The 27,054-nt window shown below is 49.0% G+C and overlaps 1 protein-coding gene across 3 annotated transcripts; it reads right to left on the bottom strand.

Annotated features, from left to right (window-relative positions):
• Positions 1-2,302: 2,302 nt before the first annotated feature.
• On the bottom strand, positions 2,303-26,950 carry FXYD1 (FXYD domain containing ion transport regulator 1). 3 transcript variants are annotated; one of them, XM_081019342.1, is made up of 8 exons: positions 26,738-26,950; positions 14,066-14,130; positions 13,043-13,087; positions 11,846-11,920; positions 10,119-10,155; positions 7,971-8,020; positions 5,840-5,878; positions 2,303-4,744 (listed from the first exon to the last, which is right to left on the bottom strand). In XM_081019342.1, the coding sequence occupies exons 2-7, from the start codon at positions 14,121-14,123 to the stop codon at positions 5,856-5,858; spliced, it is 288 nt and encodes a 95-aa protein (XP_080875468.1). In that variant the 5' UTR covers positions 14,124-14,130; positions 26,738-26,950; the 3' UTR covers positions 2,303-4,744; positions 5,840-5,855. The 3 variants fall into 3 exon arrangements, with proteins under 3 accessions (XP_080875468.1, XP_080875469.1, XP_080875467.1); XM_081019343.1 differs by lacking the exon at positions 26,738-26,950 and adding an exon at positions 19,689-19,821; XM_081019341.1 differs by lacking the exon at positions 26,738-26,950 and adding an exon at positions 19,586-19,729.
• Between the last annotated feature and the right edge of the window lie 104 nt (positions 26,951-27,054).

Raw genomic sequence — 27,054 nt, 5'->3', positions numbered from 1 at the left:
CTTTTCAGGCATCAAAAACCTCTGTTGTTTCTGCTGCGGCAGATTAACATGATTACCTCTTTGGAAGCTGAAACCCAGCTTTGGAGATCCGAGCCCTGGGGAAATGGAAACCTTACATTCCCCTGGAGATTTTTGTTATTTTCCACTCAAGTCACAGAGACAAAGCAGCGTTCAAGGAAGCTGTACAGGGAGCCCCCGAGGGCAGCTTATTTAAGACTTTGGGGAGTTGCGCCAGTCCCTGAGCAAGGCCTAGAGGGACAAGTGGAAGGCAGAGAAGAAAACAGTTTTGATTTTCATGTGAGACGTGTGGCTGTTTGATGAAACCGTCTCCCTGTCAACCGTCAAGCCTTGTGTGCAAGCTCATGTAGGACTCCTGCCTTCCCCATCCTGGTGCTCTCTACTTGTCTGCAACTACAGCTCCCATCGCTATGCTGGCTTGGGTTGATGGGAATTGTAGTCAGAAACATCAAGAGGGCATCAGTATGAGGGAGGTGGCATCAAACAATTCCTTACTTGCAGGCACTTGTGGCCTGGACCTGTCACATTTGTGCCTTGCAGATTGCTGGTGAATAGTCCCACACGACCAGCTGAGGTTTTGTCAATGAGAGCTCATGGTTTAGAGATGGTCTCCTGCCAGCTGAGGCTCTCTCCGCGTTTTTGAATGAGATACCCAAGGGGCCCTGGCAAAGGTGATGCCGTTCCAGCCGAGGAAGCTGGCGTGTGTCAGAGCACACACAAGTGTGGAAGGCAGGAAGCGAGCGAAAGCTTGGGGAAGAGACAAAGGATGTGGAGCTTCCCCCAAAACTTCTCATCGTTCATGGAAGTAGGGGGCACACAACAGTTGCAAATCTGTGAGGCTCAGTGTGTTTTTTACACGCAAACCACCCGTCATCTGGATGAAGCAGGCTCCTTTGGAACTGGAGTCCATAGATGCTGCAGATAACCGAGACAATACATAGTTCCGAACCTAGGGCACTCTTTCCTTACACATAAGAATCACTGATTCTTTCTCAGCAGGTTGTGCTTTTAACTAAGGCTATGTGCACATTACCAGCTCAAAACATAGCTAGGTATTTCTTTTCCCCCAATAAGCCTGTCCTCAGCTGATCCATAGGAAGAACAGGACCTGCGAAAGCTCTGTTGGTATGAGCCTCTTCATCTCAGGGTCATGGGTTCAAACCCCACTTTAGGCAAAAAGATTCCTATGTTTCAGGGGGATGGACTAGATGGTCCTTGGGGTTCCTTCTAATTCTACAGTTCTGCGATTCTGGAACACAGAAGTCACGCTATACTGAGTCAGGGACAACTGGTCCATCTAGCTCAGCACTAGCCTGGCAGACACTTTCCAGCTTTTCACATAGGGCGTCTCACCTAGCCTTGCTTGGAGTAGGTGAGGAATGAGCCAGAAAAATTCTGCCTGCAAAACAGGGGCTCTGGTCAGCAGAGAGGGGTTATTGTTCATCAAATGATCGATGTGATGACCACAGTGGGGGTGACTTGCAGTCCTATGATGGCACTCATAGAATCAGAGAATTCTAGAGCTGGAAGAGGCCACAAATGTCATCTAGTCCAACCCTCTGTGATGCAGGAACCTTTCAGCTAATGTGGGGCTCAAATCCATGACCCTAGGATCAAGCCTCATGCTCTACCGACTGAGCTATCCAGCCTGTGAACCCTAATTTATATTACAGTGGACGCTCAGGTAGTGAACGTGATCCGTGCGGGAGGCATGTTCGCAACCCGCAGCGTTCGCAACCCGCAGCTCCGCGTCTGCGCATGCGTGGGTTGCGATTCAGCGCTTCTGCGCATGCACAAAGCGCAATTTAGCACTTCTGCACATGCACAACCGCCAAAACCCAGAAGTAACCTGTTCCGATACTTCCGGGTGTTAGCGCGTCCGTAACAAAACAAAAAAACCACAACCTGAAGCGGCTGTAACCCGAGGTATGGCTGTATTTTTGTTGCTGCTTCAAAATTGAGGGTGGGTGGGTGGGTGGGTGGGTGTGGAATTGCTCCAGGAGCTGAATTAAGCCCCCAACCTAGGTGGCAAGTCGCTCCTGCCTTAGGGGAAGCAAAGGCAATTAAACTCACAATGGGGAAATGTGGAGCTCTCCTCCAATCCCCCCACAGCTGTTTGGTACAGCTGTTATTTGGTGAAGGAGATAGTTCTATGTCTATGGCGTCTGGGAGTTTGTGTGTGGAAATTCCCGAAAATACCACCCATGTCTTACTGCTCTCAAGCTCGTTCATGGACAAGCACACAGACACACAGAGAAAGCAAAGTCTGACATTTCACCGCAGCTGGAGGAAGTAGCATTTTAATGTCGTGGAAGAGACTTGGCAGACATAAAAGGTCAGAAACATTGAAAGGGGTCAGCGAAACCAGGGGAACGGGGCTCAGTGGAGAGCTTTCCTAAGGGCCAGCAGTACAAAGAGCATCAGGCATTAAGCTTTGACAGGTGCCACCCACACCTGCTCCTCCTACGCAGCCTAGACGGAACCAAAGCAGGTGGATGTTATAGCACTGCCCTCTGCTGGAAAGAAACCACACTGCGAGAGAATGCAGGTAACCTCAAATGATACCGCACGCAGCAAGGTTAGCCTATAACTGAGAGTCATCTTTCCAAGAAGGTGAAGGCGGTATAACAGGAGAACTAGCGTACACACTCATTTATTGCATCCTACACACCCAACACTCAGGGCAAAGGCGGGAATTACTTTCTGCCTCCAGGTTTTATTATTTGAAGCATCGGCACTTGGGAGTAGATTTCCAGTTCTGGTCTGGATTTTCAGAGCCAGGCTGCATTGCTATGCCACAGGCAAAGATTTAGGCTAAGGATGGGGAAGCCGTGGTCCTCTAATTTGGTGCTGGACTCCCATCAGCCCCAGTTACCATAGGCAATTGAGTTGAGAGTCCTATCACATCTGGAAGGGCTACGGCTTCTGCATCCCTAGTTGGTTAGATCCAGCCAGCTTGCTGAGCCCAACAGCTGGATATTCTGCACTGACTGTAGGAAGTTCTTGGCAAAAAAGCAAGCTTGTAATAAGGCCAGAACTTCTTCTTCCTGTCGAAACTGTCACTATTTTTTGTTCAAGAAAGAAAGGCCTCAATTTACTCTCATTAAAAAAAAAGAAAGATCTCATACTCCCTTCCCATTTATAAGAGTGTATTATTGTGCATTTGGCAGGGCTGGGAACTCACACCAGACAGGAACAAAATGAACATTCCCTGCTACATCTTGTGGCTGCAGCTGCTAAATACAACAAATAGGCTCTGGGGGAATTGCAAAATCCTGGTTAGGGAGCCTCACGGTTAGGGCTGCATTATTCATCACCCTCTTCCTGGGGGTGGGGTGTTAGGAGAGGGGTAGTACCTCTGGTGGGGGACACATTGTGCTCCTTCCAGGGTAGTTTGTTCAGCTCTGGGCCCCACCCTGCACTCAGCTCTCACCTGTGGCTCCTAGAAGCTGTCAGCATATGACAGCAGCCACACTCTGGGCAATGGCTTAAAGTGGCCGGCTAAACCAGGCGAGGATAGCCGATGGGTCTCAAACCCTTGGTGAGTTAAGGAATTCCCCTGCATATGAAGTCAGGCTCCAGCAGATGGAGTGGATGAGACCAGTAGTGGGCCCAATGGTCAAGAAGGCGATTTCTGCACATCCTGCAGAGGGAAGTGAGGGGCAAATGGGGCTCCTCGACAACTTGGGAAAACAGCCCATCTAGGAGAAGGAAGACTCTGATCCTAGACCTCTGCTGCCTTGAGGGATGTCTTCAGGAGAAGACAAGGCTAAGGAGAAAACCCTAAGCAAATCTGCAGTTCTCAAGGTGGTTGGATGGCGCCTTGTATGCCTCTGTCCAGCAACTCCTACAGCCAAGCTGCTGTCAAACGTATTGCTCTGCTTTCCTTTGGGCCACATCAGCAAGGCCGAGAGAGGGGTCTTGCCATCTGGCCAGCCTGGGACCTCCATACACACTGTCCAGGCTTGCACCCTGGGGAGGTCACTCTGGTGCTATTAACACAGCGATTAGACTTCACCCCCAGAGGCGCACTCCATTGTCTTTCAAGACAGACAGGTGTCAACAACTTCTGGAGACAGTGCTCACCTTCAGCTTCTCCCAAAACAGTGCCATCCAAATGTCAGGACTGCAACTCCCTTCATCCCTGGCCATTGGGCACGCTGGCCAGGTTTGATGGGAATTGGGAGCCCGACGAGATCTGGAACGCACCAAGTAAGAAAAGGCTGCCTTGCACTCTGCACTTGCACTGAGTAACTGAGATTGCACCGAGTGACAATCTGAAAGGCCAGTGGAAGCAACCCCCCACTTTGGATGAGCTCCTAGCTTCTCTGGATGAAGAACACCCCTTCTGTTTTCTTTTCATGGACAGAGCTGCCAGCCTTTATGCCTAGATATGTCTGAAAATCATTTCTACCACCACTCTTGGGAAGTCTCATCGTAACCGTTTGAGCACCAGGAAGGCAGATTTAGTATCCCCCATCGCCTAGGATGAGGACTAAGCTTGAGCAAAATGTGCCGGACAACAACTCCTTTCTCTCGGAGTCTCGCAGCAAGCTAAGCACTTCCAAGTTAGGCTGGGATCACCACGAAGACAGCAGGCCTGGCGTTTTGCCAGGTTTGGTGTAAAAGGCAGGCGGCTTGCTGGGGAGCAGGGAGGCAAGGTCTGTGTGCAGTGCAGAGACAGGAACACTCTGGATCATGGGGGGAACGACATGTCAGGCTGCTCCTGGGAGGAGAAAAAGAAAAGTCAGGCGCAGAAGGAGTTCAGTTCAAAATAAATCCAGAAAGGCAGAAGCCCAACAGATGCCCCCAGAGAGCCCTGATGAGATCGCAGTTTCTCCAGATGGTTCTCCACGACATACTGCTCTGTGAGGTGTCCCACAGTCAATTTAGAGGAAAGGACTGTAGCTCAGCAGGAGAGCACGTGTTTGGCATGCAGAAGGTCTCAGGGTGAATCCCATCAGCGCCAGATAGGTCTGGGAGAGACTCTTGCCTGAATCCTGGAGAGCTGCTGACTTAGGATAAGGCAGCTTCTTGTGTACTTCCGGGCCTCTCTGTAATTGCAAGCCTGAAGGTGCCTGGCTAAATTAAAAGGGACAGGGTTCACCTTTAAAAGCCCTAGGCAGCTCAGGCCCTGGGTACTTCAAGGACCGCCTCTGCCAGGCCCAGAGTTGGCACGCAGGGTTCCTGGGCAGCTGCCAGTAGTGGTTGGCTGGTGCCCCTTGGAACTGGTAGGTTTTAAGGCAGGGAGACTGACAGTAGGTGGCGCTAGAGACAATTTCTGGCAGAGGCAACTAATTCTTGTTTTGTCTCCACCGGCCTCTTCCCTGCTGGGATAGGGGGCAGGAAGATGGCAGGTAGTGCCAACCCCTGGCTGGAAGTAAGAAGGCAGGCAGGCTGAGTTGATTGAGCTTGGCAAGGGAATGCCCATTCGCCCCAATGGATGAGCCTCCACTGGCTGCCAGGGGTCCGGCAGACCCTGCCCTTCTGGTGGCTGCCCCACAACCCCCTCTTTAACCCCTCCGGTGTTCCAGTCAGCACTATTGGCAGGGTGTGCGAGCCGCCATTCAGCGTTTCCCACAATACCCCTGGATTGAACCCTGGCCAAGCAGGTCCTAGTCCCAGTCTAACCATTGTGATACACTGCCCATTCAGTAGTGTTCACTGGAAAGTTCTATCATCACTTTCAATTTCAATACAGTGTAAACTATGAGCAAAGCGGTTGACTTGATTTTCAGAGCATGCTAGTGGGGCATGGAGCCCAACCAGTCTGTCCAAACCAGTGGTCCATCTCCCCAGTCCTGCGGTATATGCAACTCACCAGTTTCAGGCTTCTTCTATCTCATCCTTGTGGATAAACCTAGCAAGGAGAGTCAGAAAGAGACAGTTTTTAAAAAACGGTTGTTTCCCTAAAAGGCTTTAAGCTTTCTTTCCTTCTTTTTCCCTAATCCACCTCAGGCAGGAACAGTTTGCCCCAGCAGTGTGTCCTGTTACATGACAAATCAAAGCAGTCCCAAAACACATTTCGCCCCACAGCACAGGATCTAGCAGAGGAGTGGGGAACCTGAGGCCTGGGGATGGAATGAGGCCCTCCAGATATCTCAGTCTGGCCCTCCTCAGGCCACAGCCTCTTCACAGGCCTTTCTTTGTGCCTCAAGGTTTTTTTGCCTGGCTGGATCCTATCAAAGAGGTACAATTCCCAAAATTTCCTGGAAAGAAGAATTGATTGTTAATCCACTCTGGGAACTGCTGCTCTGTGAGGGGAATAGGGGTCTCCTAACAGCCCTCACCTTGCCAACAAAGGTCTGTATAGTTAAAGCTATGGTTTTCCCAGTAGTGATGTATGGAAGTGAGAGCTGGACCATAAAGAAGGCTGATCGCTGAAGAATTGATGCTTTTGAATTATGGTGTTGGAGGAGACTCTTGAGAGTCCCATGGACTGCAAGAAGATCAAACCTCTCCATTCTTAAGGAAATCAGCCCTGAGTGCTCACTGGAAGGACAGAACGTGAAGCTGAAGCTCCAATACTTTGGCCACCTCATGAGAAGAGAAGACTCCCTGGAAAAGACCCTGATTTTGGGAAAGATTGAGGGCACAAGGAGAAGGGGACAACAGAGGATGAGATGGCTGGACAGTGTTCTCGAAGCTACCAGCAGTGGAAGACAGGAGTGCCTGGCGTGCTCTTGCAGCGGCGTAGCATGGGTTGTCAGCACCCGGGGCAAGGCAAGTAATTTGCGCCCCCTAACCCGGGGCAAGGCAAGTAATTTGCGCCCCCTAACCCCTAACCTGCCGCCGCTGCCAGCTTCTTCTTGCTGCTGCCTGGTCTGGTCTGGTGTGGTTCTCTCCCGCGCTCAGCGCTGCGCTGGGCGGCCGCTGCACTGTCCCTCCCCCAGATAGTCCCTCGCTCTCTCTCCGCACCGCACGCCTGGCACCCACCCCCTCCACAGTGGGCGGCGACCCAGTGGCTCGGATCAGATTCGCACAGCCAGCACTGCAGTGAGAGAGAGTGAGTGAGCCAGGTAGGGGCAGAGAGCTGCGAGTGCGAGCGCGCCCCCCCCAGATGTTGTGCCCGGTGCGGCCGGCCCCCCCTGCACCCCCCACGCTACGCCACTGTGCTCGTCCATGGGGTCACGAAGAATCGGACACGACTAAACGACTAAACAACAACAACAGCCCTCAGCACCCTTAACAAACTACAGCTCCCAGGATTCTTTGAGGGAGGCCATAGGTGTTTAAAGTGGCATGATACTGCTTTAAACGTGTGGTGTAGATGGGACGCAAGTTGAACACGCAGTCCTACCACACAAATGTCCACTCACTTTCTTTTTTTCAGCAGCTCAATTACGGTGGGAAAAGTCATATCCTGGTTGCTATTGTTAAACACCTGAGCCAGGAGTCCTTGCCAATCTATTCCAATGCACTTAGAAATCCTAACAGCAGATCCCAATCTACCTTCTGCCGACCCCTTAATATATATACAGTGGTACCTCTAGATACGAACGGGATCTGTTCCGGAGCCCCGTTCGCATCTAGAGGTAAACCTAACTAGCGACAGCACGTCTGCACACACACACACCACTTTTCGCTGCTTCTGCGCATGCGCGTGACGTCATTTTGAGCGTCTGCGCATGAGCAAGCGGCGAAAGCCGGAACTAACGCACTCCATTACTTCCGGGTTGCCACGGGACGCAACTCGAACGCGCTCAACTCGAAGCGTATTTAACCCGAGGTATGACTGTATAAGCTTTTGTTTTGTTTTGTTTTTGCAATCAAGCAGTGTATAATTTTTACAGAATAAACAGATAAAAAGTTTTTAACGAAACGAATAAATCTGAGGTAGGCACAAGGTTCAACTCCTTGGTTTTCTTTTTAAAGTTTCTAGTCCTCAAGCATGAGGAAAAGAAGGGCGCAGAAGGGGAAGTGAAGGATGACTAAAGTAGGCTGGATCTTACGCCGAATTGAGCTGCGCAGGGGCCCCTCCTCCTCGTCAGGTTCACCCGTCCTGTAAATAGAAAAAAATATTTGTCATGCTGCGCTTAACAAAAATGCCTTGCTCTCTTCATATCCTGCAGCAATTTCTGTATTTTAAAAACCATGGTGTTTTGTACAAGAGCAAAGCAATAGCTCCTCCTGTTGACAGACAAAATAACTACTCAGGGCACCAACAGAAATGGTTAATTAAGGTGATGCGAGCTAATGAGCCATACCAACTATGGATTTATTCACATTTCCATGGGCCCAAAAGGGTTGACTACCCGTGTTTTGCATTGTGACAGGCTCTGCTCTGCTGTTTGGAGGGCTGGTGGTCTGACCCCTACTGCCAAGGACCCCTCCTTCCAACCCAACTATTGTGGTGGGGGAGCAGGGAGCGGTGGCGTAGCTTGGGGAGGGCTACAGGGGTAATTGCCCCGGGCGCAAAATTGTTAAGGCCGCCAAATCTCAACACCTGGTGCTGTCTCAATACAGTTGCCGATTCCGTTGCTGGGCTCTGTTGAAAACGGCCTCTCCATGAGAACTTCTTAGGGCAATGGAACAACTTTTCTTTTCTTATCTCTACAGCTGCAATCTCTTGGGTGCTGCAGATGCTGTTAGGCAGCTGAATGTACATGCGTTCTCTGTCTCTGTCTGTTTCCCTCCTTCTCACCCTTGCTCCTCCAGGTAGCCCGGAGTGCTGGCAACCCACCCTACGCCTCTGGTGGGGAGGGAGAAGCTTTGTATTTACTTTTCCAAAGCCCCAAGTTTAACAATTTGCTCTCTGCTACCAGGCCAGATTCAAATTACTTGTGTTCATTCATAAAGCCCTAAACAACTTGAGGTCCAAATACCTTAAGGACTGCCTGATTCCTTATGGTCCACCTCAATCACTGAGACTGTCTGATGGATGACTTCTGGCTGGTTCCCAATGCTCCTAAGGCTGGGTTGTTCTAAACTAGGGACTGAGCCTTGAGTGGGGCACGCTCTGCCCTGCGGAACTCCCTGCCACTAGAGTTCGGCAGGAACCATCCCTTCCTTCTTTAAGATGTCTTTTGAAAACAATATTGTCACGAACCATCTCTTTTTAAGCAATCACTATGTTTTACTGATGTATTTATGGATGCTTTTGGCTGATTTTATCCTTATATGTTGCATACCACCTGGATATGTTTTTATGAAAGTGCCGGCTATAAATATATATATAAAGAAATAAATAAACAAAATCTTGTGAAAGCTCCTTAAGAAAACAAAGGAGGCAGCTTAACAACTGTGCAGTCTTAGCACATGGGGAAGCTTTTGGAAATGAGTGAAGCCAAATGTCCAAGTGTAAATAGTTTTTATCTGGAGGAAAGGGTGTGTGGGAAGATCTTTTTCCGATTGTACTTCTGGTTGTTTTGTACCAAACTGTTTTACTGTACACCTTGGTATTGTTTTAATGAGAAGTGGTATACAAATATTTTAAATAATATTAAATAAAGGGAAGGCAACAAAATCATACACAAGACTTGCAAAGAAAAAGAAAAATCAGCCTGACCTAGTTACATTTTACCTGCTTAAGCAAAGTCTTGGATTTCAGAGCATGTCCAGAGTTCCTTATAGAAGAGAATTTCTGAACGAGAGAATATCTTTGGCCTCCTGATTGGATGGTTCCAAGAAGACAAAGACAGAGTGCAAAGCCTGTTTGTTCACAGAGGCAGATCGGTTTTGGGCCTATTTGTGTAACAGACTACTGGCACATGAGATAAAGTATATCTTGCCAATCAGAATTTCTTTAGAGGTTGATTCCACCTCCTTGATGATTCATTAGAACTTATATTATAAGAAGGCTTAGCTGTTTTTGATTAGATGAGGTACTGCAATAAATGATTATCAACCTCAGAATGCATACTGAAGAATAGAAGACAGGATATCAGTTTGTTGCAGACTTCCGGAGGAATGGTCTGATCACAGATGCTCTAGAGGGCGCTGTTGTCCTGTTCAGGTTATAATGTCACATTCTCCAAGACTCATAATTTGAGTGTGCTACTTTTTTCTCTCCTTGCTAGGTCACCTGTCTGCATCTGCCGTATATAATAGCCCCTCCATCCTAGGTCACCCATTTAAGCTTTTCAGGAGAAAGGCATTACCTCTGTTGCTGGTTGAACTTGCAGCGACAACGTCGACCTGGGAAAGAGAGACAGAAATCCCAAACAGTGAAAGAAAATCAGTATGGGGACAGACGAGAAGCAAAGACTCTGGGATTGCCAGCATTCTTTGGGAAGGGAGTGTTGCCCAGTGGTTGGAAGAGAAAGCAGCTCACTCTAATTTAAGGTTACCAGACATCCCCGTTTCCCCGGGACAGTCCTGGGATTTACACATCAGTCCCCATACAAAATCCATTGAAGTTGATAAGTGTCCCCAGATTCATTGAAAAAAATCTGGTAATCTTACATTAGAGGGAGCCCACAGGTCAGTGGCAGAATGCATAGAGACAGTCCCAACTCCAATCCACAAAATATCTAAAGACAGGATGGGAAAGACTAAACTTAAGAGCACTGAAGCCAGCCAGTCTTGAGCTAAATAGATCAACAGTCTGAGGTCCACATGGGGCTCAGAGACTACAAGTGAGACCTGCAACAAAATGTTGCACAGAGTGCGGCTGCTTGGGGTTCCAGCCAGCCATGCCCTCCTCCCGAAAACTCCATTCCAAACATCCTCTCAATGGCATTCTGAGGACACAAGCAGCTTTCATTGGGTTGCTCTTTTGGTTGAAGATTCCTCCCCTTCGGGTTTTCCCTTGATGTGTTTTCCTTTTGCAAACCTCAAGGTTCCCCCAAGTATGCCAACACACCCTCCTGTATCTCAGAGGCTCCAATTTATCTACAAGCCTGGTGACACTTAGGAGCTGCATGTGCTGTTAACGTGCTGCAGAAGACCACCAGAAGGTGGCAGTAGAAAGTTATGGCAGAGCACGTAACTTTGCCTGTGGAAGGCCCCAAATTCAATCCCCGGTGTCTCCAGGGATGTGAGCGATGGGAAAGACATCTGCTGGGGTCCCTGTAGAGCCACTTCCAGTCAGAGGAAGCAATCGTGGACAAGGCAGGCCAAATGCCTGACTCTGTAAAAGACAGCTTCTTATATAAAATCATAGAATTCTAGAGTTGGAGGGGACCACAAGGGTCATCAAGTCCAACCACCTGCAATGCGGGATTTTTATTTTTATTTTTTCCCAATGTGAGCCTCGAACCCACAACCCTGATATTAAGAGTCTCATGCTCTACTGACTGAGCCATACGTCCACATGGGCTCCTTGATCCATTTCCCTTCAGTAGTTTCCCCCTCCTACCCCGCCCCCACCAGCTGCTTTTCACTCCTCGAGAGAAAAGGTACAAGTATCCGGTGTGTGAGACAGAGTGTGCAACTGAGCCCCACTGTGTGGGCCTTACGAGGAGAAAAAATAACAACTGGACAGTGGTGGCTGGTTCCTATTTGGAACTGGCGAGGCAGGAGGCAGGGAGGTCAACAGTAGGTGGGGCCAGAGAACGCTAATTCTAGTTTTGTGCACATCCGCCTCCCTGATGACTTCTATGACACTGAGATTGAGGACAAGGATAGCCATTAATACCATGTATGCTGGATGTAAGTAAGAAAGCAAGGCTGGGTCTGGCAGAGGGCAGGCTGAGAGTTGGTGGGGCAGTGTCCCTTTCACCCTGAGCAACCAGCCCTCCACTAAACAGGAGTGTGAAAGGAGCCCTTCCTCCTCATGCCTGCAGCTTCTGAGGCTGCATTTCATTACAGTCGCAATGTTGGGGAAATTCAGCAGGTGCCATGGCTCAGCTTGGGGGGTGGGGGGAGAGGGAGAGAATCTACTCACTGAGCACAATAAGAATGCCAAGCAGAAACAGGACGACAGCAAAAATCAGCCCCCCAATTCTCAGCGAGTGGTAATCTGAGAAGGAAGGAGAAGGAAGAAGTGGTCATTTCCAGCTGGGAACATATCCCCGACTTGGAATGAGGGGACGCTCTTGTGATGCTTTAAAGCATCAGTGTTCCCCAACCTGGTGGGGTTTTCTGGATCAGTAGCAGCTGGTGCCCATTGGGATGAGTAGGGCAAAATTCTGGTAGCCCAAACCGTAGGCGGAGCTCCCAAGGTAAAGGTACCCCTGACCGTTAGGTTCAGTCGCGGACGGCTCTGGGGTTGCGGTGCTCATCTTGCTCTATAGGCCGAGGGAGCTGGCGTTTGTCCACAGACAGCTTCCCGGTCATATGGCCAGCATGACTAAGCCGCTTCTGGTGAACCAGAGGAGCGCCCGGAAACGCCGTTTACCTTCCCGCCGGAGCGGTACCTATTTATCTACTTGCACTTTGACGTGATTTAGACCACAGCGCCACCCGTGTCCCCAAGCCAATGACAGCAAATGCCAACTAAGGAAAGGAGGCCCCATTCTCCTCACAGAGCTTCAATTCCCACAGTTCCCTATGGAGAGGGATTGACTGCGAAACCGTGAGGGGAATAGGGGTCTTCTAAGAACTCTCAGAACAACAGCTCCCAGGGTTCTTGGGGAGCGGGGAGAGAGACAACTGTTTAAAGCGGTATCACAGTACCTTTAAGGCACGGTGTAAATGTGGCACAGGTTTCCTCCTCCCTGTTGAGTCCTAGAAGGCCAGCACTGAGACTAAGGAATAGGAAGCTGACAGCCACAGCCACCTCATGTCAGTGAAGAGGTAGGCAGACATGTGAGGGCTGGCTGGGGACAGACTGATCTTGGTGCAGCAGTGCCCCATTTGCTTGAATGGATGGGTCTCCACTGTGGGGAGCAAGGGAGACATAGGCTGAGGAAAATAGCCTCCACAGGTGGTGACGGAAGGTTAAAAAACACAAAAAAATCTCTCCTTTGCATCAGTGCTGCGCTCCAAGTCAGAGTCATCCACACCTCTTTTAAAGTTGTAGTTTCTTTAAGTTCAAAAACGAGGAGATTGGCCAACACGTTTTTTGTTTCCAAAAGTCTTTTAGGGGGGTCTCTGCCCTTGCCATCTATCCCCTGACCCCAGGTAGTAACAACTGGCTCACCATAATTGAATGGGTCGTGTGGAATGTCCTTGGGTTGTGGTGGTTCTGAAAGAGGCAAACACACACACACACATATATAGAGGAGATTAATAATACAGTTATCCTTCAATCTTCCCTGCCCTGCCCCCATTAATCAATCACTTTATACTGAACTATTTAGCGTTATAATAACTTCCCATGATCTTGATAAACCCAATGGGGGGGGGAATTATTTTTATTATTTATTTTTATTCATATCCCACCTTTCCTCCTCTTTAAATTGCATTTCCTATCCCACCTGGCAACTAAGCGGCATATAAATTAAGAAATAACAACAAAAACAACACTGAAAAGGCCTGGATATATAAGTGGCACTTTCAGACACCTGCTATTTTGGGGTGACATTCAAGCAAATACTGGCAAGTTCAGGTTTATTTATTTGATTTATTATATTTTTATCCTACCGTCTGCTGCCCCTGCCCCCCACAAGAGGTTTGAGGTAGTGTATATGGTTTTCCCCTTCCCCATTTAATCCCCACAACAATCCTGTAAAGTAGGCTAAGAGGCAGTGACTAGACGAGGGGTCAGCAAATTTTTTCCACTGTCCCTCAGACCTTGTGGGGGACTGGACTATATTTTGGGGGGGAAATGAACAAATTCCTATGCCCCACAAATAACCCAGAGATGCATTTTAAATAAAAGGACACATTCTACTCATGTAAAAACACGCTGATTTCCGGACCGTCCACGGGCCGGATTTAGAAGGCGATTGGGCCGGATCCGGCCCCCGGGCCTTAGTTTGTTTACCCATGGACTAGACCAAGGTCATCCAGTGAGTGTGGATTTGAACCCAGGTCTCCCTGGTCTTAGTCCGAGATTCTAACCACTACACCACCTTGGCTCAACAAGATCCTTTTTGACTATAAGGTGCAGTATATATTTGAACTGGATTTTCTTTTTGCGCAGAGTACAAAATGCCCAAATGTCAGCGGACGTTCTCAGCTGTTTCTCCCCCTTCTCCTCCCTACCCCTCCACAAGCTTACCTGCTACTGCAGATCCTATCAAGATCCCACACAGAGGCAGAAGGAACCACAACTCCATGACTGTTCTGAGAAGATATAAAAGCAACGAATAGTCAGATTCCTGGCTTGAGCAATGTGCAGGATGTAATATGCTTTAGCTGAGATTCCTGCATTGCAAGGGTTGGACTAGATGACTCTCGGAGTCCCTTCCAATTCTATGATTCTGTGGTTCAATCTGCCCACCATTCAGGCAAGCAAGAATCATTAGAATTCAAGGACGCATTCCAGCAAGGCAAAAACTCCCAGGAAGAGCACAAAGCAAGGCTGGTGAGGTGTGCAGCCTGGAGGGAAAGGGGTGTGGCCTGGTGAAAGGGGGCGTGGCCTGGAGAGAGAGAGCTGGGGACCACACAGAGAGTCCTGGAAGGTTGCATTCAGCCCTCAGGTTCCCTACTACGGGGTCCAACTACACATTGTGTTAAGCACACTTTCTAAAAAGTGTACTGTGGTACCTCAGGTTACAGACACTTCAGGTTACAGACTCCATTAACCCAGAAATAGTACCTCGGGTTAAGAACTTTGCTTCAGGATGAGAACAGAAATTGAGTGGCTGCGGCATGGCGGCAGTGGGAGGCCCCATTAGCTAAAGTGGTACCTCAGGTTAAGAACAGTTTCAAGTTAAGAATGGACCTCCGGAACGAATTAAGTTCTTAACCCAAGGTACCACTGTACTTAGCCCCAGCATGCAAAGAGAACCCTATTAGGGCTAAACCTTTCTCCCCTATCCTGTTTTCCACCAAAAACAGCTGCCATGAGCTACAAATTCCACCTTTTCAGACATGTTCTTCTTCTTCAGGGCATTTCCTGTTAAGTTGTGGGTGAACATATCAGACGACACAGCGATTCTTCAAACAGCTCTTGTTTATTCACAGGCCAGGCCAGAACTGAACTGAAGGGTTCAGCCAGCCTGCTTATATAGAGCTCCACTAGAACGCAACAGTAACCATTTTCTGTAACTATCCAATCACTGAATGTCACTTTCAATCCCTTATTTGCATATGTGGACCTGAGTGAAAACGATCTACAATATCCCCCTGCTGGCCCAGGGTGAGAACTTCAGTACATAACATTTCCCCTCTTCATTCCCCCTTTCTTCTACCTCCTCCACCTTTTTCTCCCAGCAAGGTTGCTGCCTTTCCCTCTTGAGAGGGCTCCTGCGCTGTCAACGGACGCACCAATCTGAGGCAACCAGCAGAAATTCAACAGGTAATGTTTCCCACATCGCTCGGCATTGCCCTGAAGAAAGATCGCAGCCTGTTGGGGAGTTCATACTGAACAAGCAAGAACCCTGAGAGAACGCAAAGTCGGCTACTCTTAAGGACGGAAAAGTAAACAGCTAGTCCACCGGGAGCCAGTGGGGTACGGTTAAAAATAGAGCTTTGCTGAGAAACGTTCCAGAATTAGAGAACGTCCCTCAAAACGCAAGCAGGAAACAAAGATGGCTGAGAAGTGTCAGCAAGACGGCTGTGGGGAGAGGGGCAGTTTGCGGGGGGGGGGGGGTTCAGATCAGCCAGGTGGAAAGGGAAACGGACTGGGAGAGGAGAGGAAATGGTTCCTCAAACAGCTGGGGCTGGACCCATTATTTCACATCCTGAAATGGCCTCAGTGGCCCTGTGGAAGCGAGGGCAAAGGCCTGTAACTATGGCAATAGGCTTTTTTGCAGCCACTGAAAACTGCTTTGCAATGTTTGCAAATGATAACCTGTCTCTAGGGCGCTCAGGGACGTTTCAGGGTTTCCCTTCTGCCTGCCCTGGCAGGCAATTAAGCTCGCAACCTTCCGGCAGAGAAAGGTCCCGTCGTGCTCTTAACCAGAACATGCGGATCAAAGTGCATTTAACAAGAAAGAGGGAGAATTCAGCTAAAATTCAGAGTCTCTGTTTGCAAGTGCCCATGGCCTCCAATGGCCGAGGAGGCACTTACGGAAAACAACTGAGGCTTGCAATAAAATGCTGCAGTATATATCAGGCCTCCGACCTGCTCAGCCCTGCTCCAGGATACAGTGGTACCTCAGGTTAAGTACTTAATTCATTCTGGAGGTCTGTTCTTAACCTGAAACTGTTCTTAACCTGAAGCACCACTTCAGCTAATGGGGCCTCCTGCTGCTGCTGTGCCGCCGCTGTGTGATTTCTGTTCTCATCCTGAAGCAAAGTTCTTAACCTAAGGTACTATTTCTGGGTTAGCGGAGTCTGTAACCTGAAACATATGTAACCTGAAGCGTAACTGTACTCCATTCTGTACCCCTCTCACCCACCCGTTCCTCAGGGGTCCCATTTGGCTCAATTTGCGTCGACACTCATCACGTGACTTCGCTGCTAGGCAATGGTTCAAAAACAACCACCACCATCGAACTAATGCTGGAAGGCCAGCCCCTGCTTCCTCACTTCCTACCCCAGCCCCATAGTGCTCAGACAAACAGATCCTTTCCACAAACATCCTTCTGGCTTGCATGTTTGGCTGCTTCTATCACTAACCGAGCAGGAAAGGGGAATAGGAACACTCCCATGCCTTGGCTCACTCTCTGCCAGAAAGGCCACGCTTTCAACTGCAAACGTCAGCCAAGAGATTTCTCAGTGCAACAAAGAACACCCCAGCTCACACATTTGGAGCTGCTCTAAACGTTAGGTACCACTTTGCTCTCAAAAAATGGGTTTTCAAGGTACAGTGCCACGTGTTTGCACTTGCTCTGCCACCGAGCTATAACACTTCCTTCTTGTATTAGCCAGATTTGCAGCTAGGCAATGATGCCGGCATTGACTGAGAGAGGTGTTGCGGGTAGGAGCAGGGACCTGTCAACCACCTGTCAATCAATGAGCGTGGAAGGAGCTGCAAAGAAGCGGGGGACCTCCCCCTCTGCTAGGACGACGCTGGGGACCTCACAACCACGGCACAAGACCAAAAATGTGGAAGCCAGGCTCTGGCAGGGAGCAGAGTGTCGCCAAAGCCTTGTGGAATGTGCAGGAGACGTTTGGGCCTGCCCAGGCAGCTCGTAATTTTGAGATCCATTGGACAAGCGTACAAAAGCTTCTCTCCATGCTGGGGAGATTGAAATGGGGGGACGCAGACGGTTAGACTGGCTGGACAATCCAGGGACGGCCAGGTTTAGAGCTGCCTGAATGTTCTTTTGTCGGTTCCTTGTAGCCTTAATTTCCCACACATACACACCCTATTGTTTGTTGCTGTAGCTGCAGAGCAACACCCGCCTGCCTTTCCCTGCTGCTCAGTAACTGCACCCCAGCAGGGAGCACATTCCTGGAAGAAAGCAAGTTGGCAGCTGGGGTTGCCTCCAGCCGGGCTAGCAATGCTACTGGGCAACAGGAGAAACAGTATGCCTCTGGCAGCCAATTTTGAACCCCACTATGGGGGCAATAGGGATGCGGGTGGAGCTGTGGTCTAAACCACTGAGCCTAGGGCTTGCCGATCGGAAGGTTGGCGGTTCGAATCCCTGCAACGGGGTGAGCTCCCGTTGTTTGGTCCCAGCCCCTGCCAACCTAGCAGTTTGAAAGCAAGTCAAAGTGCAAGTAGATAAATAGGTACTGCTGCAGCGGGAAGGTAAACGGCGTTTCCGTGCGCTGCTCTGGTTAGCCAGAAGCGGCTTAGTCATGCTGGCCACATGACCCAGAAAAAACTGTCTGTGGACAAACGTCGGCTCCCTCGGCCAGTAAAGCAAGATGAGCGCTGCAACCCCAGAGTTGTTTGCGACTGGACCTAATGGTCAGGGGTCCCTTTGCCTTTTTTATGGGGACAATACATCTGTCGCCTCCAGGCTGCCTGTATTTTGCAGGAGGGATTCGGGCACAGAAAGAAATTTAGGCTTGCAGAATTCCAGTGGGTAAAAGTGCCTAGCTGTTGTTCTGCAACTACAAATCCTAGGTGGAGCAGGGCGGACAACAAACCTTTTTTGTGGTTAGGAAAGTGATAGGGAGACCAGGGTTCAAATCCCCAGGCAGACCTGACACTCACTAGGTGACCTGGGGCCAGCCACAGTCTCCCAACCTAAACAACCTCACAGGGTTGTTGTGAAGTTAAAAATGGGGAAGGGAGAAAACCATGCACACCACCCTGAGCTCCTCAGAGAAAAGGTGGAGTATAAAACCAATAAGATATACATTAAAAATTAAAGCTAGATATTGCTTAACCTCTGTGTAAGCTGTGCGTAAGCAAATCCACATAAATGCTCAAGAAACAGATCTGCAGGAGCCCAATATTTATGTAGGTCATTCTGCCATGCTCTCAAGCTTTGCCACCCTCTAGTATCCGATGGGCCAGAGGGGCTGCAAAAACAGGAGATCCGATGCATGTGCCAATCTGTCGCCATTAATGAAGCCGATTGCATTATTGTTAATTTGCCCTGATGGGAGCATGATGCAGAGAATTTCGGGTTCAAGCACCCAAAGGCCTTGGAAAATCTCGGCATTGCAATGCTGAGTTTCAGAGGAAAGGGGGCAGAGAGAGAAAAGAGTCCCCTTGCACCCATTGGTGGATCCAGTTAACACTGACTGTACCTCAGCTGGATCAGACCTTTCCTTGGGGGCTGCATGCCCACCAGGGCCATTTTCAACCATTTTCATTTGGGGGGGTGCGAGGGGGAGGAGATTCCATCACGTAACCATTTTGCTGGCAGAATCTTAGCACTATGTTGAACACAAGCCTGTACCCTTAAAGCCCCTTTCCCTCCCCACAAAGAATCCTGGCAACTTTAATTGAGCGAGGGCGCTGGGAACTGTAGTTCCCAGGGTTCTTTGCAAGGCTCCTTTAAATGCAGAAAGGACGGCTGCACCTTCACAGGGTGAGGCTAGACATCATGGGAGCATGTCACATCCACACCAAAGGTTTATTTCATTTATTTGTTTTCATAAGCTTTTATTTATATATTTCAAAGAGAAAGTTGAAGCAACATTTGCCAATGTACAATCATATTTTTCTAATTAATGCTGCAGGCTAGTTATTCCATATATTACCTTTTCCACAGTATTTTCAAATCTGTATTTTACTGCTGTTTTTACTCTAAAGCCACTTGCGTTTTAGCATGTTTACAATAGTTGTTTTTTAAAAAACAATCTACAAACTTTCTCCAACCCTCCTTGAATTCTGCCTCATCTTGATTTCTGATTTCATGAGATAAACTTGCCATTTCTGCATATTCCATCAATGTGAAAAATCACAACATTATTTTTAAAGCACGTTAAAAACACATTGCCCCACAACGACCACCACAGAATCCTGGCAACTGCAGTTTCTTTTAAAAAACTGGCTTTCCAAGCACTGCTACACACCAGAGAAAAACGCTCGCCCCCTGAGTATGACATGCCCCATTCCAAAAAGCCAACACAACCACCTCTCTGGGGAGGAACAGGGACAGCTCCATTACAGCCCCTGACACAGCTGTCCCTGTTCCTCCCCAGAGAGGTGCCCATTCTGCTGGGCTTTGGCACGCAAGGGTGTTATATCATCCCACCCATAGGCTCACCCTCGCAGGAAACTCACCCTGCACAACAGCAGTGCCCTTGGGGTCGTCTTGTCTCCTTTCCCCAGATAAAGAGTGGGGAAACTGCTTCGCTACCTGCCCCGTGCAGCCCCTCACACCTACCCCTCAGGATCCGTACTTCTGGGCCTCCCTGGTCTTCCGCGAGGAGATAAGGGCTGGTTGGAGTTGAGGGAAAGGAACAAACTTCTTTTTTAAAAAAAAAAAAAAGAGGGAAGGTACTGGCTAGCGGCAGAGAAGGAAAGATTAGGGGAGCTAAATTAAGTCTGCCTTGGCTCCAGGACAAAGGCTGCAGGGGAACAGCAGTGTATGCTGCTGACCAGAAGGTGCGAAAGAAAAGAAAAAAACCCACAGGCAGCACAGCAGAGGAGACAGCCCGGCCGTGCATGCACCATTCACTTAAAAGCACATGGCTTTTAAGAAGCCTGGGAACTGTAGTTTGCCCTTCGCAGAACTACAGTTCCCAGATCCCTTAACAAACCATGGTTCCCAGGATGCTTTGAGCCAGGGTTTCCCAAACACTGGTCTCTGGCTGTTTTTGGACTACAATTCGCATCATCCCCAACCACTGGTCCTGTTAGCTAAGGGTGATGGGAGTTGTAGTCCCAAAACAGCCAGAGACCCAAGTTTGGGAAGCCCTGCTTTGGGGAAAGCAATGTGCTTTAAATGTATGGGATGCACACAGCCATAGAGGGAGAAGGAGTTGGATCAGGCTAGACTGCCGCCCCCAAACAATGGGATGGACTATCAAGCAGGTCAGGACGTGGGTGGCGCTGTGGGTTAAACCGCAGAGCCTAGGACTTGCCGATCAGAAGGTCGGCGGTTCGAAATCCTGCAACGGGGTGAGCTCCTGTTGCTCGGTCCCTGCTCCTGCCAACCTAGCAGTTTGAAAGCACATCAAAGTGCAAGTAGATAAATAAGTACCACTCAGGCGGGAAGGTAAACGGCGTTTCCGTGCGCTGCTCTGGTTCGCCAGAAGCAGCTTAGTCATGCTGGCCACATGACCCGGAAGCTATACGCCGGCTCCCTCGGCCAATAAAACAAGATGAGCGCCGCAACCCCAGAGTCGGCCACGACTGGACCTAATGGTCAGGAGTCCCTTCACCTTTACCTTTACCTTGCAGGTCTACAGAAGAGAGTGGCCCTACAATTCATGCATTTGTATACTGTGTGTGTGTGTGTGTTTATTTTCATGTTTTGAGAATATATACCACAGGAAAGCAAGCTACAAGGACATCAAAATACATGCGCCAATGCAGTATTATTGTTCTTTAATGTTGCAACTGACTGAATCTGACATTCTGCCGAGGACAATCTGTTAACCAAGGGTACATCAGGTTTGGAAACCTTGAAATGAAACCAGCCCTTTTGTTTTCCCCTCTGCGGGGATGCCTGCAAGCTTTGCCGTGACTCATGATTCATTGCTTTTAACTAGCTAGATTGCCCACACAAACTGATGCCACGCTCTTTGGAGAGAGAATGAAGCACCTCTCTTCCCTTTTGCAGACTTACCTGGAGGGGATGCACTTGAGGCTAAACCCCTGCATATAATTTATCGCATTTATATCCCACCTTTCCCTCCAAGGAGATCAAGGTAGTGCACATGGTTTTCCCCCTCCCCATTTAATTCCCACAACAACCCTGCAAGGTAGGTTGGGCTGAGAGGCAGTGACTGGCCCAAGTGAGCTTCATCTGGAGAGCGGCAACATGAGAACGGGGCCTTTTCTGCAGTGGCTCCCTGTTTGTGGAATGCTCTCCCCAGGGAGGCTCAACTGGCACCTTCACTACATATCTTTAGGCGCCAGGTTAAAACAGTCTTCTTCACCCATGCCTTTGACTAATTAATCTATGGCTTTTAAAACTAAGTATAGGATGTGTGTGTTATTGTTTTATTATGCTATATATTTTTGTGTTTATATACTGTAAACCATCCTGTGATCTTCGGATTAAGGGTGGTATATAAATTTAATAAATAATACTGGCCAAATGGCAATTTGAACCCCGGTCTCCCAGCTCCTAGTCTGGCCCTCTAACCACTACACCACACTGTCTCTCCCCTAGGCTGCCTTTGATTTCCAAGGCAGGAGTGGGATGGGAGGGGTAGGACTGGAAATGGGGAGTGCAAAGGTTTAACCCTTTCTCTGCGTGCTAGTTAACTCACCCGCCTGCCCACTCCGTTGCTTCTTGTCCTTATCTCACGCAAACACACACGCCTGCTATCTTAAGAAGAAAATACACAACAGCAGACTACACATTTAATGCAGACTGCAGTTTGTCTGTTCCCTAGCATAGTTAACTAGATTTTTTGCTGTATGGGGCTATTGGGTCAGTGGTTTGATCCAGGTTGGTACACTGGGTATCAGAAACCAAAAAAATGGCCCCAGAACCAGCTGAGAGGCATCCTTTTATCGTTATTTTCGGTGGAAACATCAATGCACATCTCTTTGCACTTGGAATGGGGAGCATACGGCTTTCCTGATATGGATTAACTCCCAGCAGCAGCATGGCCAATGGTCAGAGATGAAAGCCAAAGGTTCTCCAACCTTACTTCGCTTTAATATACTCAAAACAAAGGAGTGAAAGGAAGACAGATCTCTGCCCCAAGAAGCTGGAAATCTAAATTCCAGCAGTAAGGGAGAATAATGAAGGCAGCCAGGGACACCGACTCTATAAGGCCAAGCTGTCTATGCCCCCCACCACAACATTACCTGTTGGGAGCAGGCCAAGGTCTTTTTGTCCAACCCCCTGCAATGAGGGAATCTCCTTTCTTGTAACTTGAAGCCACTGGTTCAGGTACTATCCTCTGGAGCAAGAGAAAACAAGCTGCTTGCTCCATCTTCCACATGACAGCCTTGTATATATTTGAAAATGGCTATCCTATCTCCTTTCAGTCTCCTCTTTTCCAGGCTAAATACTCAGCTCCTTCAACTGTTCCTCATAAGGCTTGGTTTCCAGACCCTTGTTCATCTCAGTTGCCTTCCTCTGCACATGTTCCAGCTTGTCAATATCCTACTTAAATTGCGGCACCCAGAACTGGACACAGTAAGTATTCCAGGTGTGGTCTGTCCACGGCAGGACAGAGTGGTACTATGACTTCCCTTGACTTGGACACTATACTTTTGTTGATGCAGCCTAGAATGGCATTAGAATTTTTTTGCTGCTGCATCACACTGTTGTCTCATGTGAAGCTGTAGTTCAAAACATCTGGAGGGCAGCAGGTTGGGGATGCTTAGAAGATATAAACAGAAAGGGAGGCTTGGTTCCTGCCTAGGACTTGGCCATTCATTGGCTCATTGCTTTTGTAGGTTAGCATTGTGAGAGCTGGACCATAAAGAAGGCTGATCGCCGAAGAATTGATGCTTTTGAATTAGGTGCTGGAGGAGACTCTTGACTGCAAGAAGATCAAACCTGCAAGAAGATCAAACCTATCCATTCTTAAGGAAATCAGCCCTGAGTGCTCACTGAAAGGACAGATCGTGAAGCTGAGACTCCAATACTTTGGCCACCTCATGAGAAGAGAAGACTCCCTGGAAAAGACCCTGATGTTGGGAAAGATGGAGGGCACAAGGAGAAGGGGACGACAGAGGACGAGATGGTTGGACAGTGTTCTCAAAGCTACTAACGTGAGTTTGACAAAACTGCGGGAGGCAGTGGAAGACAGGAGGGCCTGGCGTGCTCTGGTCCATGGGGTCACGAAGAGTCAGACACGACTAAATGACGACGACGACAAAACTGCGAGAGGCAGGGAAAGCAGCGACCCAGCAAGGAAAATTCCTCTTGGGTGTAGCACACGGGAGTTCAGCTAAGCCCTTTGGCCAAGCCCTCTCCCCTGACTTGTTGTTTGGCAGCTCTGTCTAAATATACCCAGGCTAGCAGGATGCTGGAGTTATAAATATCCCCCATACTCGACCCCCATGGCATCCAGCCTCACAGATCTGCTTGGGTTCATTTCAGTACCAAGCCCTTCCAAAGACGATAAGTAGCAACAGCATTCCACCTTTGCCGCAAGCCTGTTCTCCATTTGCACAAACTCACGGGCCTGGAGAAGACTGTCTTGGGTTTGTGGGTGGGGAGCAGCAATTAATATCTCCATGCATTTGCACCCTGGCCTTGATCCTGAGAAGGGTTGTCAGAGTGGCTCACAATTAAAACTATCCATTTAAAACGACAGGTGGCTGCATTTTAAAAAAAGAAGCAAAACATTAAAAACTCGGGCAAATTATAAAACTTTAAAACCCACATCAGTAGAGTGTTATTTTGCTTTAATTGCTTTTTAAAAAAAACTGTTTTAATAGTTATAATGTTTTGATGAACTTGTCTTACATTTTTAATAATGAATGTTTCAACTTTTGGAGGAAATTGCATTATTGTGGATTTTAAACACGTCTGGATATATTTGTTACCGTTTATACTTGTAAATAAAGTAGAAGCCCTTTTGGCAACTCAGCGGTATATAAATAAATAAATAGCTAACAGCAACTGTGGGAAATTGCAGTCAAATATAACTCGCAAGCTTAGGGCTAATTAATGCATGAAGGAGTTAAAACAACAGAATTGTATTCCTAGACTCAGTTAGTTCACGCCCCCTCACCTCTGGTGAAGAAGAATATGCTTAATGTAGAAGGAAGAGCTAGTAGGAAAGGGGGAATTAATTACACCGTCTGCACCATGTTGGTCTCGTATGTTAAAGTAATTTAAGAGACCAAGGGTTTTCTTGTTCCCACCTGCAGAGATTAGGAAACTAGGAAATTCCCTGGATTTCACTCACAACAAAAAACCCCCTAAAAAGTAAGTTACTATTGTTCCCCTTCTACAGATGGAAAAGCCAAAGAAGGGGAACGTGTTCTATGTGGAGCCAGTGCCTTGATCCATCTGGCTCAGCGTCACCTTCACCAACTTCCACCGCCGGCGCAGGCTTCTCAGAGGCATCTGGTTGGCCAACCATATGAACAAGAAGCTGGGGTTTTCAGGGCCATTGGCCTGATCCTGCAGGTTATACTTACATTGTGCGGATGCCTGATTATCGTCTTCCAAAGCAACTACTCTATTCCCAACTTAAAAATGGAAAGCGTAATGCTGGTGGTCAACAAAAGGGGTTTAAAGGCAAATCTCAAGGCAAATCTAAACAAATGTAGTATAAACACCGACAACTGGGAAACACTGGCCTGCGAACGCTCCCACTGGAGAACAGCCTTTAGCAAAGGGGTCATGGGCTTTGAAGACACTCGAACTCAGAACGCAAGGGAGAAATGTGCTAAGAGGAAGGCACGCTTGGCAAATCCACACCGTGATCAACTCCCACCTGGAAACCAATGTCCCCACTGTGGAAGGACGTGTGGGTCCAGAATTGGCCTCCACAGTCACTCATTGTTAAAACCGTGTTTATGGAAGACAATCTTACTCGGCTACAAGTGATCGCCAAAGAAGACGACTTATGCTATTATGGTGCTCTCCAGATTATTTGGACAGCAATCATTCCCAAGTAACAAACAGGCTGGTAGAAATGAGAACCACCAGGCATCCACAGAGCACATAAGAAGAGCCCTTGTAGGATTAGTTTGCAGAGCATCCTGGAAAGGCTGTACTTCAGCAGTTGAGCAGCTCCTTTGCCCGCAAAAGGTCTCAGGGTCAATCCCTGGCATCTCCAGGTAAGGCTGGAAAAAAAACTCCTGCTGGGTGTCAGCTACATGTATAAGAAGGCAACTTCCTGCCTTTCCCCCAGTGGCCAGCCAGACACGACAGCATTAGCCCTTTCCCCAGCAACTGGTCCTCAAGAGGCAGGCTGCCTTTGCCCTGGCAGTTTGCATGTAGCCCTTCATAAGACACACCCTCCATCCATTTGCCTAACGCCCCCTTCCGGGCCATCTCAGCACACCAAGTTCCATGAAGAAATTCTGTAATTTGCAAAACACTAACACAGCATTCTCGCAAGCCCAGAGCGTTTCCCTTAGGAATGTTGCTGAAGGCAGTCAAAGAAATGGGCCATTCTTTGTCCCTTAAAGCCAAGCAAATATTTCGAGTCAACATGAGTCGATCGGGTCACTTGCCATGCTCACCTAACACAAGCCTCCCATTCAACCACCTTCCTCTGGAAATACTTCCAAGCCTTTCCCACTTAGGGTTGCCTGCCAGCCACCTCCACCGCCAGCACCTAGGCTCCTGTCTCTTTTTCAAATTGAGCGGCACGCAAAAATTCAACAGGAGAAGCCTTCCCTGCCAATAACGTGATGTGGGGGGAGGGAGAGGTTTCCCCTGTTGAACTTGTGCCCATTTGCAACACTGGGGAAGACACAGAAGCTTTTCTAATAAGAGTCATGCGGCTCTTCGGAGTTATCCTCCCAAACTCCTGGGATTACGGTATTCCAAAATATCAGGTCTTTCCCACAGATTTCAAGATCACCCCGATGACCTTTGCAGGAGAAAGGCCTCCTTCGTACGCTGTTAAATTTTCAGAGACCACAACTAATGCAAAGAAGGCACACGCTCTTCCACATTATGCAGCTGTTTCATGGGGCTTGGGGAAGGGAAACTGTTTATTTGCCCCTTCAACTGAGCACCGAGAGGCACGCAAACAAGGAGGTAAAGGATCCCAATAACCAGGGGCAGAAACGTCAAGGGGGAGAGTCCTGGCTCAGCTGTAGAACATCTGCTTTGAGTGCAGAAGGTTCCAGGTCCAATCCTTGGCTTCTGCAAGTTAGGGGCTGGGGAATTCTCCGGATTGAAACCCTGGAGAAACAGCTGTCAATCAGTGTGGGCAATACAGAACTAAAGGGACAGCTGGTCCGCTTCCTCCCTTCTTAAGTTGGAAAAGGTCAGAAACCCCCACCCCACCCCAGACCCTAGCACACTAACAAGAGCCCCCTAAACCTGCCACAGCGAGGGGGAAGACTCACTAAGAGGAGTGGGGCCATGGAGAGTATCCTGCCCTCCAAAAACCTGCTAATAGCTCCCAACTTAGATTTAATAGTCCACTAATGACGGGTGACCACCAGCATTAGCACTTTTCAGGAAGCAAAGTCACGCACAAAAAGAAACCCGACCTCCAAAAGGAGGCGATTTCGTGCCCCTTATCCAGATTCTGACGTCTCTGCTAACTCCGGATCGCACCCTCCTCGAAATCAACCCACAACAGCAGACCGTTGCCTTGAACTTACTTGGCAAAGCGCTTTCCGAGAAGTTCAGAGACGCACACAAACACCGGTTGCTTTCTGTCGCCCCCACCTCTTCCTACCCGTCCTCGCTGCTTGCCACGCGGTTCCGGGCCCGATCGGTGGTCCCGACCTTGGCGCGCTTCCCTTGCCGAGCGTCGGAAAGCAGCTTCGTACGGCGCGAACCCGGGTGGGTGTGGGAGGCGCTGCGGGGGCCGGCGGGGCCTGGGCGGGGCGCGGAGCTCGGCGGGGCCGGCCGGGGGTCAGCAGCCGGAGGGAAAGGCCGGAGGAGGGAAAGGGAGGCTGGCAGGCTGCCGTCGTGT

This window comes from Podarcis pityusensis (genome assembly GCF_964106645.2).
Source record: "Podarcis pityusensis genome assembly, chromosome: 8".
NCBI lineage: Eukaryota > Metazoa > Chordata > Lepidosauria > Squamata > Lacertidae > Podarcis > Podarcis pityusensis.
Note: the sequence above shows the minus strand (reverse complement) of the source record. Positions and strands in the feature narration are given on the sequence as shown.